This window comes from Chrysemys picta, chromosome 16 (genome assembly GCF_011386835.1).
Source record: "Chrysemys picta bellii isolate R12L10 chromosome 16, ASM1138683v2, whole genome shotgun sequence".
Classification (NCBI taxonomy): domain Eukaryota; kingdom Metazoa; phylum Chordata; order Testudines; family Emydidae; genus Chrysemys; species Chrysemys picta.
Genome location: NC_088806.1, coordinates 31,069,047 through 31,085,146, shown reverse-complemented (window position 1 = coordinate 31,085,146; position 16,100 = coordinate 31,069,047). Strand labels below are relative to the sequence as shown.

Sequence of the window (16,100 nt, the reverse complement as noted above, 5' to 3'; positions counted from 1 at the left end):
ATGCTGATCCCGTTGGTGTCCGGGGAACGTGCCCCCTGACCAGGCGTTTGGAGTAGCTCAGGAAAACATTCCCACGAGTTTGCTCGGGGTTTTACCTGGCACCCAGAGATTGGGGAGTTGAGTCAGGGCTGGTGAGTGCTCAGAGAGAGCCGGCAGTGCTTTTTGTATTTACCTTGCTGGGGTGCCTCTGGGCTTCCATTGAAGCTACTCCGCTCGCTTGGGACCAGGATCTCGTCGGCTGGAGAGGTGCACATCCCAGCTCTCCTCGCTGGTTCCCTGGCTTGTTCCGTGTATGGAGAGCACCAGCAGCCTGTTCAGCTACCAGAGCTGCCGTCCCTTGTCCGAGCCAAGCTTCCCCGTTGGAGTCCAATGGCTTGAGGTGGAGCCATATTTGTATTTTCTGGCCCAGCACATGGCTTATGTCCATTTGCCCTCACAGCACTCCCACCCGGCTTTGCTCCCTGTCCACCTCACCTCTAGCACTCTGCTCTCCTGTGGCTGGCTTTCTGGCTTGCTCCCCCACCCTGGGGAGCCAGCCCCTTTGCATGGCGGGCAGGGAGGGTTCTTATAACCTCACGGAGGCTATTTTCAGGCCTGGTGGCAGGGAGGCCAAGTGGAAATAGGTGTCAGGGCTTTATTTGTATTCATTTTGTGGTGGGGGATAATTTCCCCCCCCTCCTTGGGTCCCCCTGGGTTTTTCTTCGCTCTCCATTGTGTGGGCTCAGCGGGTTCCTCATCCATTTCCCCCACAGCAGGCCATAATTTGATTCTCATCAAACATGCAGAACTGATGTTGCGGAAGGTCCCTCCAGAGGTTTGAACATCCTACTGCTGCTGTCTGCGCTCCCTCTCTCGCACTGCGCAGCGCTCCGGCTTTGGAAGCCTTTGTTTCCGGAGGAGTAACACGGCGTTCTGGAAATGTTACCACAATTAAATATGCACAAAAAAATAGTGGGGGGAGGAATGAGGACAGTCAGGGTTGTGGAGCAGCAGTTGGCAAGATGCAGCGGCTGCTCGTTGCCATAGAAACTGCCTCCCCCCTTGCTTAAAATTCCAGTACAGCCAATATTCTGTGCTTACTGGTTTGCTGAGAGATGAAACATTAATGATCTATTTGCATTTTATTGCAATTGCACCTGTGGGGCTTTTCTTTCTTTTTTTTCTTTTTTGGACCTTTGTATTAATCCCTTGATACTTCAGATTGACAGCTCAGAGCTACGACTGTTCTGCAATTATGTGTGTGCTGCGGCATTGACTTTGCCATGTCATAACACAGAGACAAAACAACACATGCAGATTTTGGCTAATGAGCATCTAGCCCCTCCTTGTAAACACAGAGATAGAAATATCTCTTTTCTCTCCCTTCCCCTCCCCTTCCCTTCCAGGTTTTGCAAACCAGAGTGTGCAAACAACTCATTGATTTATCATTTTGATTACTTGTCAGGTCTCCTTTTGGCTCCAGGGCCGGACATTGAGTTACTGGACCTTAAAGACATTGTTGCATGTGGCTTTCCAGTCTCTGTGTTTATTTAGGCATTCTGTTAAGTTAGATGAATGTTAATTGTTTATTGAAGTCACTATTTTTCTCTCTGTTAAGAATCCCTGACACAAAACTTGCTCTTACTGCAATTAGAGTAGGATAAATGAATATCTGGCTGATATAGAACTAGATAAATTCATGGAGGACGGGTCCATCAATGACTATTAGCCAGGATGGGCAGGGATGGTGTCCTTAGCCTCTGTTTGCCAGAAGCTGGGAATGAGCGACAGGGGATGGATCACTTGATAATTACCTGTTAGTTCATTCCCTCTGGGGCACCGGGCATTGGCCACTGTTGGAAGACAGGATACTGAGCTAGACGGACCTTTGCTCTGACCCAGTGTGGCCGTTCTTATTGCTGAGATGGAAATGTGCCGGCTGGAGTTGGGGCTGACCATTGTTCTGCCTTGTGACGTGGTTTGCTGCTGATATGCTACGTGCCTCCTCTGAGGGAGGGCGGTCCTTGGACTTGCCTGTGAGAGCTGCTGGGTGGAGGGGGTGGGGGGTATCGGGAAGGATCAGGGAGTGGGTTGTGAGCCTTTGTGCCAGACCGGTTTCAGACTTCTGGCTCCCTCACTTCAGAAGATCTCTGCTTCCGTAGTGGGCATAAAAGATGCTCTTTCCTTTGCCTTAGTACAGAACTGTCCAGGCTACTTCCAAACGGTGGAAGCTGATTTTCAAGCCAGGCCCCATCCTAGGTGCTGGCGGTTCAATGGGTATCGGACCTGTTCCCAGGTCTGTGGCTAGGGGGTGCTGTGCTGATGGACGAGCCATCTTTCAGATGAGAGAGAAAACGGGGGTTCCACCCATCTGTGGTCATTGGCACTGCTCATTTCCACGGCCAAAATCGGACTCAGGAAACGACGTTCTACCGACATTCTCCAGGCCTGTGCAGTGGTGCTATGTGGCAGCACTGTGCTGCTAGCGAACAGCTGCCGTGTCCTGCTCCAGAGGTGGCTGCATTGCAGTGGTGGGCCCAATCTTTTTGTGCCCTTTGGGGGTGAAAGGCTCTATCGAACCGTTAGGAATTGTGAGCGCTGTTCGAGCAGGATGCAGTGTGCTTTCCAATGGGGAAAGCCAACTTTAGCCTCTTTCCAAAGCCATTTGCTTGCCCTCCTTTTCATGCTGCTGCTAAGGTCTTTCACAACACGGGCGTTTGCTCATTATAATTCACCATGAATATTAATACGTACTAACGTGGGGACCAGGTTAAGAAGTGGGCTAATGCCTCCTTATTTGCCTGCTCACTAGTCTGAGGCATGGACAGAGAGGCCTTACTTTTGTGCTTCAGTGCCAGACTCTCCTTGTAGACTCTCACCATTCCAGCTGGCTTGGTTTGTGTTGCTTGTTACCTGCTGTCCTCTGGAATCTTCCCCCTGGGGCTCAAGTATCAACTTAAGGTCTTATTTGTTTTCGCAAGCGTCTAAGTAAGTTCCGCTAATTATTGACTCGGCAGGATGGATTCCCTTTTAATTGCCAGGTTGCAGCAGGGCATGCTGAGACTCCACCGTGCGGTCTGAGCTTGGGGTTGCAAGCTTGCCTCTCACCTGGCCCTGACTTCTTTAACTGCCTCTCCCGCTCCTTCCTGGCCCAGGATCTCTGCTCCCTTTCTGCACGGTAATTGGGGCCTGTGTAGGATACTGCAGAGATGTACTAGTTTGCCCGTAGTAAAATGGAGCATGATTGGACTCAGAAGTGAGGCCAGGGCCAGAGCTGAGAGTGCAGCCTTAAATTCTGTCTGTCCAGTGCATTTCGGCAACCTGCCGGCACCACGGCTTACTCTTGTGGAGCTTTTCTATTGGGAGCACGTTCAGTCAGGTGAGGGGTATATTTTAAGTTAACCTGAAGATTGTGACCAACAAGTAAGTTCTAAAATGGGCGTCCTATGGAAGGTCATGGTCCAGGTATTGGGGCGCCCCGACCCCAGGTTTGCATTCTCGGGCAGACTCATTCCCATGCAGAATGGTATCTGCACATCCGGCTTTCCGTTTGTATGCGCCTCTGATATGAACATACGCTGCAGCTCTCTCCTTTTCTAGCCAGATTTTAGATACCTGTTTAAAACTGCAGCCCCCGAGCTAAGGGAGGAGTCGGACCCTTGGTTTGTCTGGGCTGCCCAGATGCTGTATTGACCACAGCGGGCTCTCATCCTGTGCTAGCAGTTGTGCGGCTCCCGAGGTGCAGCAGGGCAAGTGAAGGACGAATTTGTCCCCTGAATTCAGCTTTGACCTTTTTCCTTTCCGTAACTCGATGCAACTTCCTTGGGAGTTCCCTTATTTTATGGTATCGTCACTGAAAGATTCACAGGTGCATGCTTCACTGCAGAGCAGGCATCCGCTCACCCCATCCCTGGGATGCTGCTTACTGCCTTGTGATGCAATATGTTTAGTTTGATCAAACACAGAGCAATAACCAGACTTTCCCCTCTCTTCTGCTTGTGTCTCCAGAAAATAGGTTTTTTATTACTTTTTATGGAGGTTTGTACATATCGGACGTGCAGAAGGAAGATGCCTTGTCCACCTACAGGTGTATCACCAAGCACAAGTACAGTGGAGAGACACGCCAGAGCAATGGGGCTAGGCTCTCCGTGTCAGGTAAGTCTCTGGATCTGAACCTGCAGCCAGCAAAACTCAGCCACGAATCTGTGTATGCGAGTCTGTGTCTTTAATCTTCTTATCTGGCCCCTGTCACCATGATATCAGAACACTCCCAAAGCGGTAAAGTGTATGCATGTAAAAGGACAGCCCAGGAGGTTGTAATAGGACTGGGAGCCCAGCACGAGAGCCTTGAAAGGGGCTAGGTTTTCAGACAGGGCTGAGCGCCCACCCTTTCTGGTGTCTTGAGTTAAGAATGGCCATGTTGGGTCAGACCAATGGTCCGTCTAGCCCAGCATCCTATCCTTCAACAGTGGCCAATCCCAGGGGCGTCAGAGGGAATGAACAGAACAGGGAATCATCAAGTGATCCATCCCCTGTCGCAGGAGCGGCACCAGGATTTTTGCCACCCTAGGGAACAGCACTTCTCCTCTGAGCATTCGGTGGCGGGGGTCCTTCCGCTCCGCATCTTCGGGGCACTTCGGCAGCAGGTCCCGGAGCGAGTGAAGGATCTGCCGCCAAATTTCCGCCAAAGACCCGGAGCGGAAGGAAATTTCCGCTGAAGACAGCAAAATGCCGCCCCCCCCCCCGCAAATCCTGCTGCCCTAGGCAACTGCCTAGAGTTGCCTAGTGGAAGCGTCGGCCCTGCCCTGTCGTCCTGTCCCAACTTCTGGCAGTCAGATTCTAGAGACACCCAGAGCATGGAGTTGGATCCCTGACTATCTTGGCTAATAGCCATGATGAACCTATCCTCCATGAACTTATCTAATTCTTCTTTTAAAATCTAGTTATACTTTTGGCCTTCACAGCATCCCCTGGGAATGAGTTCCGCAGGTTGACTCTGCATTGTGATGAGTTGAGCACCCAGAGTCACTAGGCACTTTGGGAAATCTTGGCCTCAGTTCTCTCTCTGTGTTTCCTCCAGTCAGCAGACAACGGCCTTTATATCACCTGGGTGGGGGTTGTTTGTTTGCTTTGTTTTCTGTGCGTGTGTGGAGATGGGGGCAGCACAGAGAGAATGAGGAGGAGTGAAAGCCTGGATGTGTGTGTGGGGGAAACGGTGGAGATGGGAACATTTTATCCTCCTGTTCATCCCCAGGAGCGTTCGCTCTTGGCCAGACGAAGCCAGCCCAAGGGGCTTGGCTCGGCCCTGTTTGAATGCTCCCTGTGTGACTCTGCAGACAGGCTCCTGTAGCAGGGTGCTGCCGGGCCCGCTTGGCTCCTGCCCCTGCTGTGCTGACAAAGTCATTCAGAGATCGACCCTGGGGTTCAGAAACCACTGGTGTCCTTCGTTTACGGGTTGGGCTCCCACCAACCTTTACAGCTTGGGTTCTAGAGTCTGCTATTCCTCTGCTTCCGCTCCCCCACCTGGCTTCCTTCCTCACAGCCTTGGATATACCCCAGGCTCATGGGGCGGGCGGCTGGCTCCCATTCACCCATTAGGTGCAGGTTTTCTCTAGCCGGCTCCCATTAACTTCCCTCAATGGGGGCTGGCGTGACCCAGGGCTGAGTCAGCAGCTCTTGCCCAGCCCCCGTCCCAGAGCCTGACATGGGAACCACTGGGATCGGTGTGGGGCAGAGCTAAACCCCAGGCGCTGGGCCCTGGCCAAGCTGGCAGGACCCGGGCTGGGCTCCTGTCTGCTGGAAGGAGCTCTTCTCCACGTCCTAATCTATGGCTCTTGCCCTCCAAAGGTGGCCGATCAGTTATTTATAGTGACTTCCATTTTCTTAGCAGTGTAATGGACTTAACTCCCTCAATATATTAATTAGGAACTGGCTATTCTAGAGCTCTTGGGGAGGCTCTGCTTAGTACAGCAAGTTAATGCACTGGCCATTTACCTCCACGGGCTCGGTTCAAATGCCACCAAGGTCACAAGCGCACGAGTGATGATTCCAGCCCACTCCTTCCTGAGCATTTTTCCACTTGGCAGAACCGACCATGGCAGTTTCTTCACAGGGCTGGAATTGCAGGGGGTGCGAGGGTTGGGGACTGAAGGGGGTCGGCAGGGCTGGGTGTGGGGCTCGGGGGGGGGAATTGCAGGGGGTGCGAGGGTTGGGGACTGAAGGGTGTCGGCAGGGCTGGGTGTAGGGGGCCGGGGGCGGGAATTGCAGGGGGTGCGAGGGTTGGGGACTGAGGGGGGTCGGCAGGGCTGGGTGTAGGGGGCCGGGGGGGAATTGCAGGGGGTGCGAGGGTTGGGGACTGAGGGGGGTCGGCAGGGCTGGGTGTAGGGGGCCGGGGGGGAATTGCAGGGGGTGCGAGGGTTGGGGACTGAGGGGGGTCGCCAGGGCTGGGTGTGGGGGGCTGGGCGGGAATTGCAGGGGGTGCGAGGGTTGGGGACTGAGGGGGGTCGGCAGGGCTGGGTGTGGAGGGCTGGGGGGGAATTGCAGGGGGTGCGAGGGTTGGGGACTGAAGCGTGTCGGCAGGGCTGGGTGTGGAGGGCTGGGGGGGAATTGCAGGGGGTGCGAGGGTTGGGGACTGAAGCGTGTCGGCAGGGCTGGGTGTGGGGGGCAGGGGTGAATTGCAGGGGGTGCGAGGGTTGGGGACTGATGGGCATCGGCAGGGCTGGGTGTGGGGGGCCGGGGAGGAATTGCAGAGGGTGCGAGGGTTGGGGACTGAAGGGTGTCAGTAGGGCTGGGTGTAGGGGGCCGGGGGGAAATTGCAGGGGGTGCGAGGGTTGGGGACTGAAGGGTGTCAGCAGGGCTGGGTGTAGGGGGCCGGGGGGAAATTGCAGGGGGTGCGAGTGTTGGGGACTGAAGGGTGTCAGCAGGGCTGGGTGTAGGGGGCCGGGGGGAAATTGCAGGGGGTGCGAGGGTTGGGGACTGAAGGGGGTCGGCAGGGCTGGGTGTGGGGCCCGGGGCGGGAATTGCAGGGGGTGCGAGGGTTGGGGTCTGAAGGGCGTCGGCAGGGCTGGGTGTGCGGGGCCGGGGGGGGAATTGCAGGGGGTGCGAGGGTTGGAGTCTGAAGGGCGTCGGCAGGGCTGGGTGTGCGGGGCCGGGGGGGAATTGCAGGGGGTGCAAGTGTTGGGAACTGAAGGGCGTCGGCAGGGCTGGGTGTGGGGGGCCGGGGGAAAATTGCAGGGGGTGTGAGTGTTGGGATCTGAAGGGTGTTGGTAGGGCTTGGTGTGGGTTCTGGGGGGGAATTGCAGGGGGTGCGAGTGTTGGCGACTGATGGGCGTCGGCAGGGCTGGGTGTGGGAGGAGCCGGGGGGGGGGAATTGCAGGGGGTGCAAGTGTTGGGGTCTGAATGGCATCGGCAGGGCTGGGTGTGGGGAGTCCATGGGGGAATTGCAGGGGCTGAGCTGTATGTATGTGTGGGGTGTGGGGGGCAGGGCCGGGAAAAGAGGAGGCACTAGAGGTCAGGACTGAAGTACCTGGGCACAGGTGCATGTGGGGATCCCAGGACTTAAGGAGGTTTTTGGGGGGTGACAGGTCAGGACTGGAGCCCCCGGCCTGAGATGTCAGGACAGCTGACCCTGGCCTCTGGCACACTTTGGCAATTGTCCTCCCCTTTCCCTGCTGTCCCCTGACTCCCCCCAAAGTGACACGGGACGGGGCTCTGGAGGCGATTGCGTGGAGGTTAATGAGATTGGGAGTCAGCTCTGTGAACAAGGCACAGACACCCCCTGCATTCCTGGTACGTCCTCAGGACGTACTGGAAGAGGTGCAGGGGCTTTGGCTCAGGTCTGGCTGGTCAGAGAGGGATCACTCTAGTGGCAGCTCTCTGTGCAGAACCAGATGCAGCCGCCCTTTCATCTAAGTTAGCTCATCTGCCGAGCGGATTGCCCACCTATCTTCCAGCCTCCCCCCACTCCGCCTCCCCCCCCCAAACCTGGAAGTGAAGTACATCTGCCAGTTGGGTAGCCTGGCAAGCCGTGCAGCATGACACCGGGCTGTGATGTGATGTGATGTGACAGGCCGGTATGTGAGCAGCCCGATGCGATGTGACGAAGATGCAAGTGATACTGCAGGAGACAGCGCAGTCTGTATTGCCGGGTGTCGCGGGGAGCTCCAGGCGTCCCTGCCTGCCCAAGTTACTCTAATCGTGAGGGACTTCACTCGGCTTGAATTCAAATCACCCCTTGCACCAATCAACTTCGAATCCCTAGTTCTCAACCATATGTTTGTTGGCCTTGTTTGTGTTGGTTTGGGCTCCTGTGTTAACTGGTTGATGGCCGTGCCCTGGCTGTGCAGTGTGGGCTCGTGGTGAGCAGAGGGGCGGATGGAGAATGGAAGACGGGCTCCTAGGTTCTGGCACGGACTCGCTATGTGACCGTGGGCACGTCACTTTTATCTCCATGCCCGATCAGTAGCAGAGGGATAATACGTAGCTATCCCACCGCGGGGTTGCGAGGGTTAAATCATGTTTGCTTCCCCAATGCACCTCTCAGTTGAGGACCTGCGCATTGTCGTTCGTAGCCAAGAGTTACTGCCTTGCGGCCCCATGGCTACTGAGCAAAGTAGCTGTCTGAAGGGCAGGGCCCTGTGGCCCCTGTCGGCAACATCTGCCCACGAGGAGGCAGGCCCAGGGGAAGGAGGTGGAGCTAGGTTAGCCGCCGGGACTGGCATGCTGGGCCACAGGGTTAGCAGCTGGACAGACCAGAAGTACAGACCCCTTACTAGTATGTGCCCCCACCTGACGGGCATGGACAGGAACCGCCCCTTCCCTGGGCTTTGCTCTGTCCTCTTCTGAGGACAAGACCCCCCCAGTCCCGCTCACCAGGCTTCATATTGTCTTCTCATATGGACAGGACCCCCCCACTCACCCCTCCCGGGCTTTGCGCAGTCCTCTCCCATGCTGGGGTGTGTTCAGTTTTGGGGTGGGGGCGCTCAATCTGGCTTGGCCCCGTGCTGGCCTCGGCCAGTATTTCCAAGTCATGGCGTTTTACTGCAGCGTGGGTGCAATGAAAGCCGTATCTTTCCCCTGGAATTGAATTTCATGCCTGAGACTCAGTGGTTAATTTTCTCCGCTCCTGGCCGCCCGATGGGCCCCTGTCCTTGTAAATTTTGAAACTTACCACAGAATTTGTGTCTTTTGCACCAGTTAGGTCACCTTGCGTAGTTCCTACTGTGCTGTATTTATCCCACCCTCTCATAGTGCGTGTGTCTCCCTGCCTTCCTGGGAAGAGAAGTGGGGGGGAGTGGGGAGGTCAGCCCAGGCACTGCCCCACCCTCGGCCAGTCGCCCTGCTCACTGAGTACACGCTAGGCCCCCACCTGCCTTCCTGCTCACACCTGTCCCTACCCCACTATGCATGCAAGCCGTGCTGCAATTGGCAGGGCCCCAACTGAGATCGTAGGCTGGGTGAGTTGCACTGGCCAGCCTGAAAGCAGCAGCATGTGTTCATTCTGGACCCAGAACCGCAGCTGGCTGTCCCATTCCATGGGCTGTCCTGCCATCTAGGATACCCAGGGGTCTTCAGAGGAGGAGAGCCTATGTCTGGAGAGTTTGTAGCTGAGTTCTGTGATTGTGGCTGCCCCCAGGTCACTAAGCACAGGCTTTCCCCGGTATCGCTGTCCTGGTGATGGCTCAGACAAGACTCCTGGGTCCCCAGTGTTTATAACCAAACACTCTAGTTTGCCCACGTAATGCACCAGCCAGATGGTGCAGGCTGAAGGAAGGGTGTGTCGGCCTTTGCTCCATATCTGCTTCTCAGCAGTTTGCTCTCTGCTCTTAGACCCAGCAGAATCCATTCCTACCATCCTAGATGGCTTTCAGTCCAGGGAGGTAAAGGCAGGCCAGCTGGTGGAGCTTCCATGCATCGCCTCCGGGTACCCGAACCCAGCCATCCGGTGGATCAAGGACGGGCGCCCACTCCCTGCAGACAGCAGGTGGACCAAGCGTATCACAGGACTGACAATCAGTGACCTGCGCGTGGAGGACAGTGGGACGTACATCTGTGAGGTCACAAACACCTTCGGGTCGGCAGAGGTCACCGGGACCCTCACAGTCGTAGGTGAGAGCCGACCAAACAATGGAGAATGTAAAGTTATGGGCCTCTCCATCATACATCTGGGGACTGGGGGTTGGGGGCAGTGGGCACATCTGGGGGTTGGGGGCAGTGGGCACATCTGGGGACTGGGGGCAGTGGGCACATCTCTAGAAAGTATCCATCCATCTCTTCAGAGACAGTAATCCTGGGTTTTGTTCATCTCATTTTATTAATATTGGAGCTGGACATGGGCCAAGACGGTGGATCCCACTTCCAGACGTTGGGTCAAGTGGGATTCCAGTCTGGATCTGATGTCCACGGTTCAGGCCCATCTCTGCTCAGATCAGAAAGGGGCTACCTGGACTCCCCAGAGCCTGAACAATCCGCCAAAGTGGGCGTTAAAGGGGAATCGTGACTGCTGCCGGATAGCCCGGTGCTGCAACGGAGTTTTGATTTCTCTTCTCTCTTGCATGTCGGGTTTGGCTGCCCAGATGCCTTGGCCTGCGTGGGTTTCATATGCCTTGGGTTATGTTCTATGTGTTAGCATTATGGCCCATTTTACTGGCTTCTCCTTAAACATTAGCAATAGTGAGGTGCGCAAGTCTGGATTTCACTGATCATGCCACGGGGGAGAGGGGTGGGCGTCCTCTCTAACCTCCCAAAGTCCTGGCCCGGCATTCCTTGGCCCTCTGTTAAACCTGGGATGGATTGTCTGGGGGCAGCCCCCTCTTGGGTTGTTCCAAAGTTCTGCTCAGGAATCTGGAGACACGCCTGAGGTCATCCCAGGACTGTTCATTTGCACGGGGCAGGCGGTTCTGGGGGATTCTAGCATGGCTATTGCTGGTCTCCGTTCCAGAACTGCATGAGATGGATGGGTGATCAAAATGAAATAGCCCTCTTGGCCCTGGCTGTTGTACAAAGCTTTGTACATTGCAGGCTCCGGACGTTAACTGTGCTGTGTGCTGGAGCACAGTGTGGTGTTACATGCACAGCTCAGAGCATTTGAAAGAAGTTTGTTTATTTATATCACAGCAAAATATCTCAGCAAGCCACAGATTTGTGATTTTAATGGAGGGAACACACCGGGATTGGTGGAAAACCAGAGCGCTACGTTGAGAGCCTTTCAATGTGTGACTGGTTGGGTTATTAGTGTTAGTTTTATACTAGGGGCCTGCATGTTGTGTTTTGTTTGATTTTTATATTGAATAAATTCCAGCCAACCAGTAAATTCTGTCTGGGGAGGGCATATATTTATTGCACGCTTTGGTCCTGGGGATCTCCTCTGTCCCCAGTAACCCAGCTGTGTAGCATGCCCCTGGGGGCATGTTTGCCCCAGCCCTTGCAGCGACGCTCAGCATGTTCTGCGTGTTTGTGGAGGAGCAGGCGGGTGTGCATGGGCTGGATCAGAAGGGGAGGCCCCACCCAACACAGCAGCATGCTTAGTGAGCAGCTCCAGGGAAGTCTCTGCTCAGAGCAGGCCTGTCACACCTAGCACGTCAGCCCGCCGTGATGTCTACTTCCAAACGCAGACAGCCTCTTCACGCCTGCCAGGGCAGCTCCTATGCAGTCAGAGCGAAAACGATACACAGGGGAGGCACTGCCTGCCCCCCGCGCTCCTGGCCGGTGGGCATGTTGCCCGCACCACGCAGAGGAGCGTGTGTGGGGGTGACATTAAGATGAGGGGCCCTTGCTGCAGACTCTGAGGAAGGTCAGGGACACACCTGGCTTATTGTGCACTGACATTTCACGTGCAGTCAGGCTAATGCTTCCCGGGGAGAGCAGGGAGAGAGACCACGTTAATCAAGGGACTCTCAGAGTGTGCTGTGCAAGGAGCGCTCCATCTCCCCACCGAGCCGGTGCCGGCCGCCACGCCAGCCTCGCCCTGCCCCCTGCGCTGTGATGGCTCCTCCGGGCCCCCCCATCGGGGGTAGGTTTTGTGTAAGGCTGCTGCTTCCAGCAAGCCCCCTTTCCCCTCGCCAAGTCAACTCTTGCTCTCGACTCAGTGGCTAATGGAAAGGCTTAGGAGCTGGGGGCTGGGCCTGCAGCTGGTCCGCCCTTCCCAGGAGTTTGCTGGTCGAGGCAGACTCCAGACCCCGGCCAGCGAACACACGTTTGAATGCAAATGGCCTTGTCTACACTCGGACTTGAGCGTGTGCTCACTAGCGCGGGTTGAAAACACACCTGGTTCCCAGTGAAGCCAAGGCCTTGCTGCGCTCGCTGCGGCAGGTCACTTGCAGCCTTCCCCACGGCAGCTTGCTGGCCTCCTTCTGCGGCAGCCCAGGGAGTAGAAGGGAGACCTTGCTGCTGCTCAGTGGGATGGGGCCACTCGGCTGGCGCCACTCGGCTTCCCTGGGGCCCTCCACCATTGCTAGAGCCTTTCCCCAGGCCATGAGCCCTGAGCGTTTTTTCTCTTGCCTCCCACCCTGTCTTGCACAGACCCTCTGCACGTGAGCCTCACGCCAAAGAAGCTGAAGACCGGCATTGGCAGCACAGTCATCCTCTCCTGCGCCCTCAGCGGCTCGCCCGAGTATGCCCTCCGCTGGTACCGCAACACAGACCTGGTGGTGCTGGACGACTACATCTCCATCCGGGGGATTAGCAACGAGACCCTCCTCATCACTGCCGCCCAGAAGAGCCACTCTGGGGCCTACCAGTGTTTCGCCACCCGGAAAGCCCAAACGGCGCAGGACTTCTCCCTCATCGCGTTGGAGGGTGAGTCGGCTTCCCGGGCATGACGGTGAGGAGGGGAGCCAGAGGGTCTCTCCAGTGTCCTTTGCCACCCCTGGAAGTTCTGTGGGCAGAACAAGTGCAGGGGAGATTTACAGCATCCCTAGGAGAGGAGAATGTTGCCCCTTAATTAGACCCTACTCCCCTGCTTCCTGGCCTGTGTGTACTGGCCAGAGGGCTCCAGAGCTGTCTCCACACACCCCTCTGCATCCTGTGCTGGCAAGGTTTGCCCACTTCTGCACCTGGAAGCAAAGAGATTCTGCTATGCCAAGCGCTCCCTGTGCTTTGCCCAAGTGCTTGGATGCTCCCAGCGCTCCCAAGGTGCTACACAACAATTCACTGAACTATGCCATGCAATGCCCATGTGATGTAAGGGTCACTCAACCCAGCACTGAAATGCAGCTGTCTCTGGGGGGGAACCAATGGTTATTTAACAGCACCTAGCAATGCTGCCCAGTATTTCAGGAAAGGGAGGGAAGAAGAATTCCCGTCTGCAGGAGGAGTTGGGTGAGGCAGAATGTACTTACCAGACATGGTGTGGCCAGGAAGGTGCTGTCCCTTAGTGAAGGTCCCAGGGCGCTTTTGATGACAGGTGGCCAGGACTTTAGTGTAAGCTGCTGTAGTAACTGCAGGGAGAGAACCATAGCTGGGCCCTGTCCTCTGCAGGGACGGTCTGTCCCAAGAAAGCAAAATAAGCGACAGTGGGGAAAGGAGGAGCTGCCCAGATGGGGCTCATTGTGGTGCCCTGGCCTTGGGTATGGGCCCATCCTCCCTTAAGGCATTCTCCCTCCGCTGCCTCCCAAGCAGTGTCCTTCCCTCGTGCGGATGTGCCGGGGGCAGGATGGGCCCTGTGTCCCTGCCCCTCTCACGCTCCCTTTTATGTCTCATCTGATGTCCCCCCGGTTCTCACCAGCCCCTTTGAAAGCAGCAGCCCTCCTCCCTGGGGAATGCAGGCTGGGCATGGTGGGGCCCATGGCGTGTCAGGCACGTTCACCCCGTAGGTTTGTTGTTGTTTATCTGTGTCGTGGAAGCACTAGGAACCACAGCCCTGGACCAGAACCCCGTTGTGCTGGGCCCTGGACAAACTGGACAGGATGCCCCTGCCCCCAAAGAACGGACCGTCTAAGCAGTGTTTAAAACCCTCAGTCAAGCTTGTGCCTAAACGCAGCTGCTTGCGAGGGCCCCAGCCTGAAGCCCTAACATGCCCCTCACCGGGTGTCTCTCTTAGACGGGACCCCCCGGATCGTCTCCTCCTTCAGCGAGAAAGTGGTCAACCCGGGCGAGCAGTTCTCCCTGATGTGTGCTGCCAAAGGCGCTCCCCCACCCACCATCACCTGGGCCTTGGACGATGAGCCCATCCAGAGGGACAACGGGCACCGCACCAATCAGTACACCATGTCGGACGGCACCACCGTGAGCCACATGAACGTGACCAGCCCGCAGATCAAGGATGGAGGGGTGTACCGGTGCGCCGCGCGGAACTCGGTGGGCAGCGCCGAATACCAAGCGCGAATAAACGTAAGAGGTGCCTGTCTACTTTTAAATATCAGCATAGGACTCATACTGGGCTTTGTTCTGTTCTGTTTATTGGTAGAATCTCTCTTCTTCTGTGCCATTCCACCCAGCTCCCCCACTGCCCTGCTGTACTTTTAAAGTTGTTCAAATCATCAGCATGCACTTGGTTGAACAAACCTTCCCCGTGGTTCATCAAGTGAAGCAGGACGTGGGGAGCCTACGGAACTCAATGCCACAAGATAATATTGAGGCCAAAAGCTTAGCAGGAATCCCAGAAGAATCGGGTGTTTACGTGGCTATTGTGGACATCGACAGTCTTGAGAAGTGTGGTGAACCCCACGCTGCTCTCCCGAAGCTAAGCTTCAGCAGTGGGAAATGGGTTGCACCCTCCTCTGAAGCATCTGGTGCTGGCCGCTGTCGGAGACTGGGCTGGATGGGCCCCGGCCTGGCCTGGCTACCCGTCCCGAGGTGCTTGGCTCTCCCATTCCAAACATTTTGTAACCGAGTGAGGCAAAGGGCTCAGTTTATAAAGCAGAGCCCTGTCTCGTGGGCCAGCTCTCGGAGAGTGGCTCTGCACTGTTCCTGGGGCGTTGTCAGGGTCACCGTGCTGCAGAGGTGCTGACTGAGGAAGCCCCGTGGTTCCCTGCTCCTCAGGGGCTACGTTCCAGGGCTACACTGGGGCAGACTGCAGATCCAGACTCCCCCAGAGCTGGCAGCTGTCACATGCCAGAGAAATTCTTTGCAATTTCCACCTTCAAGCTGCATGTCCTTTCCATTTCTTTTTCTGCAAATTTTGTGGGAGAAGTTAACGCTCATCAAAGTGCAGGATTTTGCTGCCGGAAGTTAGGAAGAGTGCGAGCTTCATATGCCCCACCCTGCCAATGCAACCCAGTCCTGACCTGCAGCACCCCCCTTCCAGTCCTGCCCCACTGCCCCGGCTTTGCCAGTGCAACTCACTCTGATCTGCTCCACCTCCTACTATTTCAATTTGGGCAGTGGGGAGAAATCCCTCTTCTCCTCCCTTCTAATCCTAATGCATCTTGGTCCTAACCTGCAGTGTCCTCTGCAGCACCCCCAGCAATACCAGTCATTGGTTTCTGAGCAGATATTGCCAACTGCACCAACTATTGCATTTGGGAGGAGCCACCAATTTAATTCCCACTACAGCCCTGGGAGGATTTGGAACCGGCTCCCCAGAGATGAGAGCCAGTGCACTCACCCACTCTGCTCTCATGCTGTTGATCAAAGTGCAGTTGGTAAATGTCTGTTCCCCTGGAGAGGGGCTCCAGCTGATCACGTGCCCAGTCCCAGTGTGAGAGCAGTTGTGATGGCCAGCGGGAATGTGCTCTGCACGGCCTCTGCCTAACTTTCCCCTACTTGTTTTAACTGCACAGTGCTTTGGGGCCCTGCCTCACCTCTGACCTGTCCACCTCCTAACTCTGACTCTGTCCTTCCTTCCCAGCACTAACTGCCCGTAGGCGTTGGGATATGTATTAAACCCGATGGCGAGCCAATTTGTTAAATCATGACAAATGAGCTGAATTTTCTCTTTGATTTGTCATAGCTAAAATCCATTGTGCTGTTAATCATTCCTCTTGTTACGGTTGGAGCATGCTGTTCTTTGCATTACAGGGACTTCTGGTGGGCAAAATTCTAAGACACAAGGTACAGTATTAGCCGGTGACCGTTACCTATGCAATTAGAAGCGTTAACTGTTATGAACTAGACAGAGCCAAAAGTAACATTATTTTATCTACCAGAAGCAAGTTTGAATGGCCGTGTTCATCTGTGTCTCC

At 55.7% G+C, this 16,100-nt stretch overlaps 1 protein-coding gene across 3 annotated transcripts in view; it reads left to right on the top strand.

Moving 5' to 3' along the window:
• DSCAML1 (DS cell adhesion molecule like 1) overlaps positions 1–16,100 on the top strand; it is a 289,234-nt gene that overhangs the window by 165,034 nt on the left and 108,100 nt on the right. For 2 of the 3 annotated variants that reach the window (XM_005299759.5, XM_065569156.1), the window contains exons 4-7: positions 3,988–4,134; positions 9,808–10,086; positions 12,499–12,774; positions 14,018–14,314. In XM_005299759.5, the coding sequence (XP_005299816.1) occupies positions 3,988–4,134; positions 9,808–10,086; positions 12,499–12,774; positions 14,018–14,314 (999 nt within the window). The remainder of the gene's footprint in view (positions 1–3,987; positions 4,135–9,807; positions 10,087–12,498; positions 12,775–14,017; positions 14,315–16,100) is intronic. The other variant, XM_042851816.2, reaches the window with a different exon arrangement.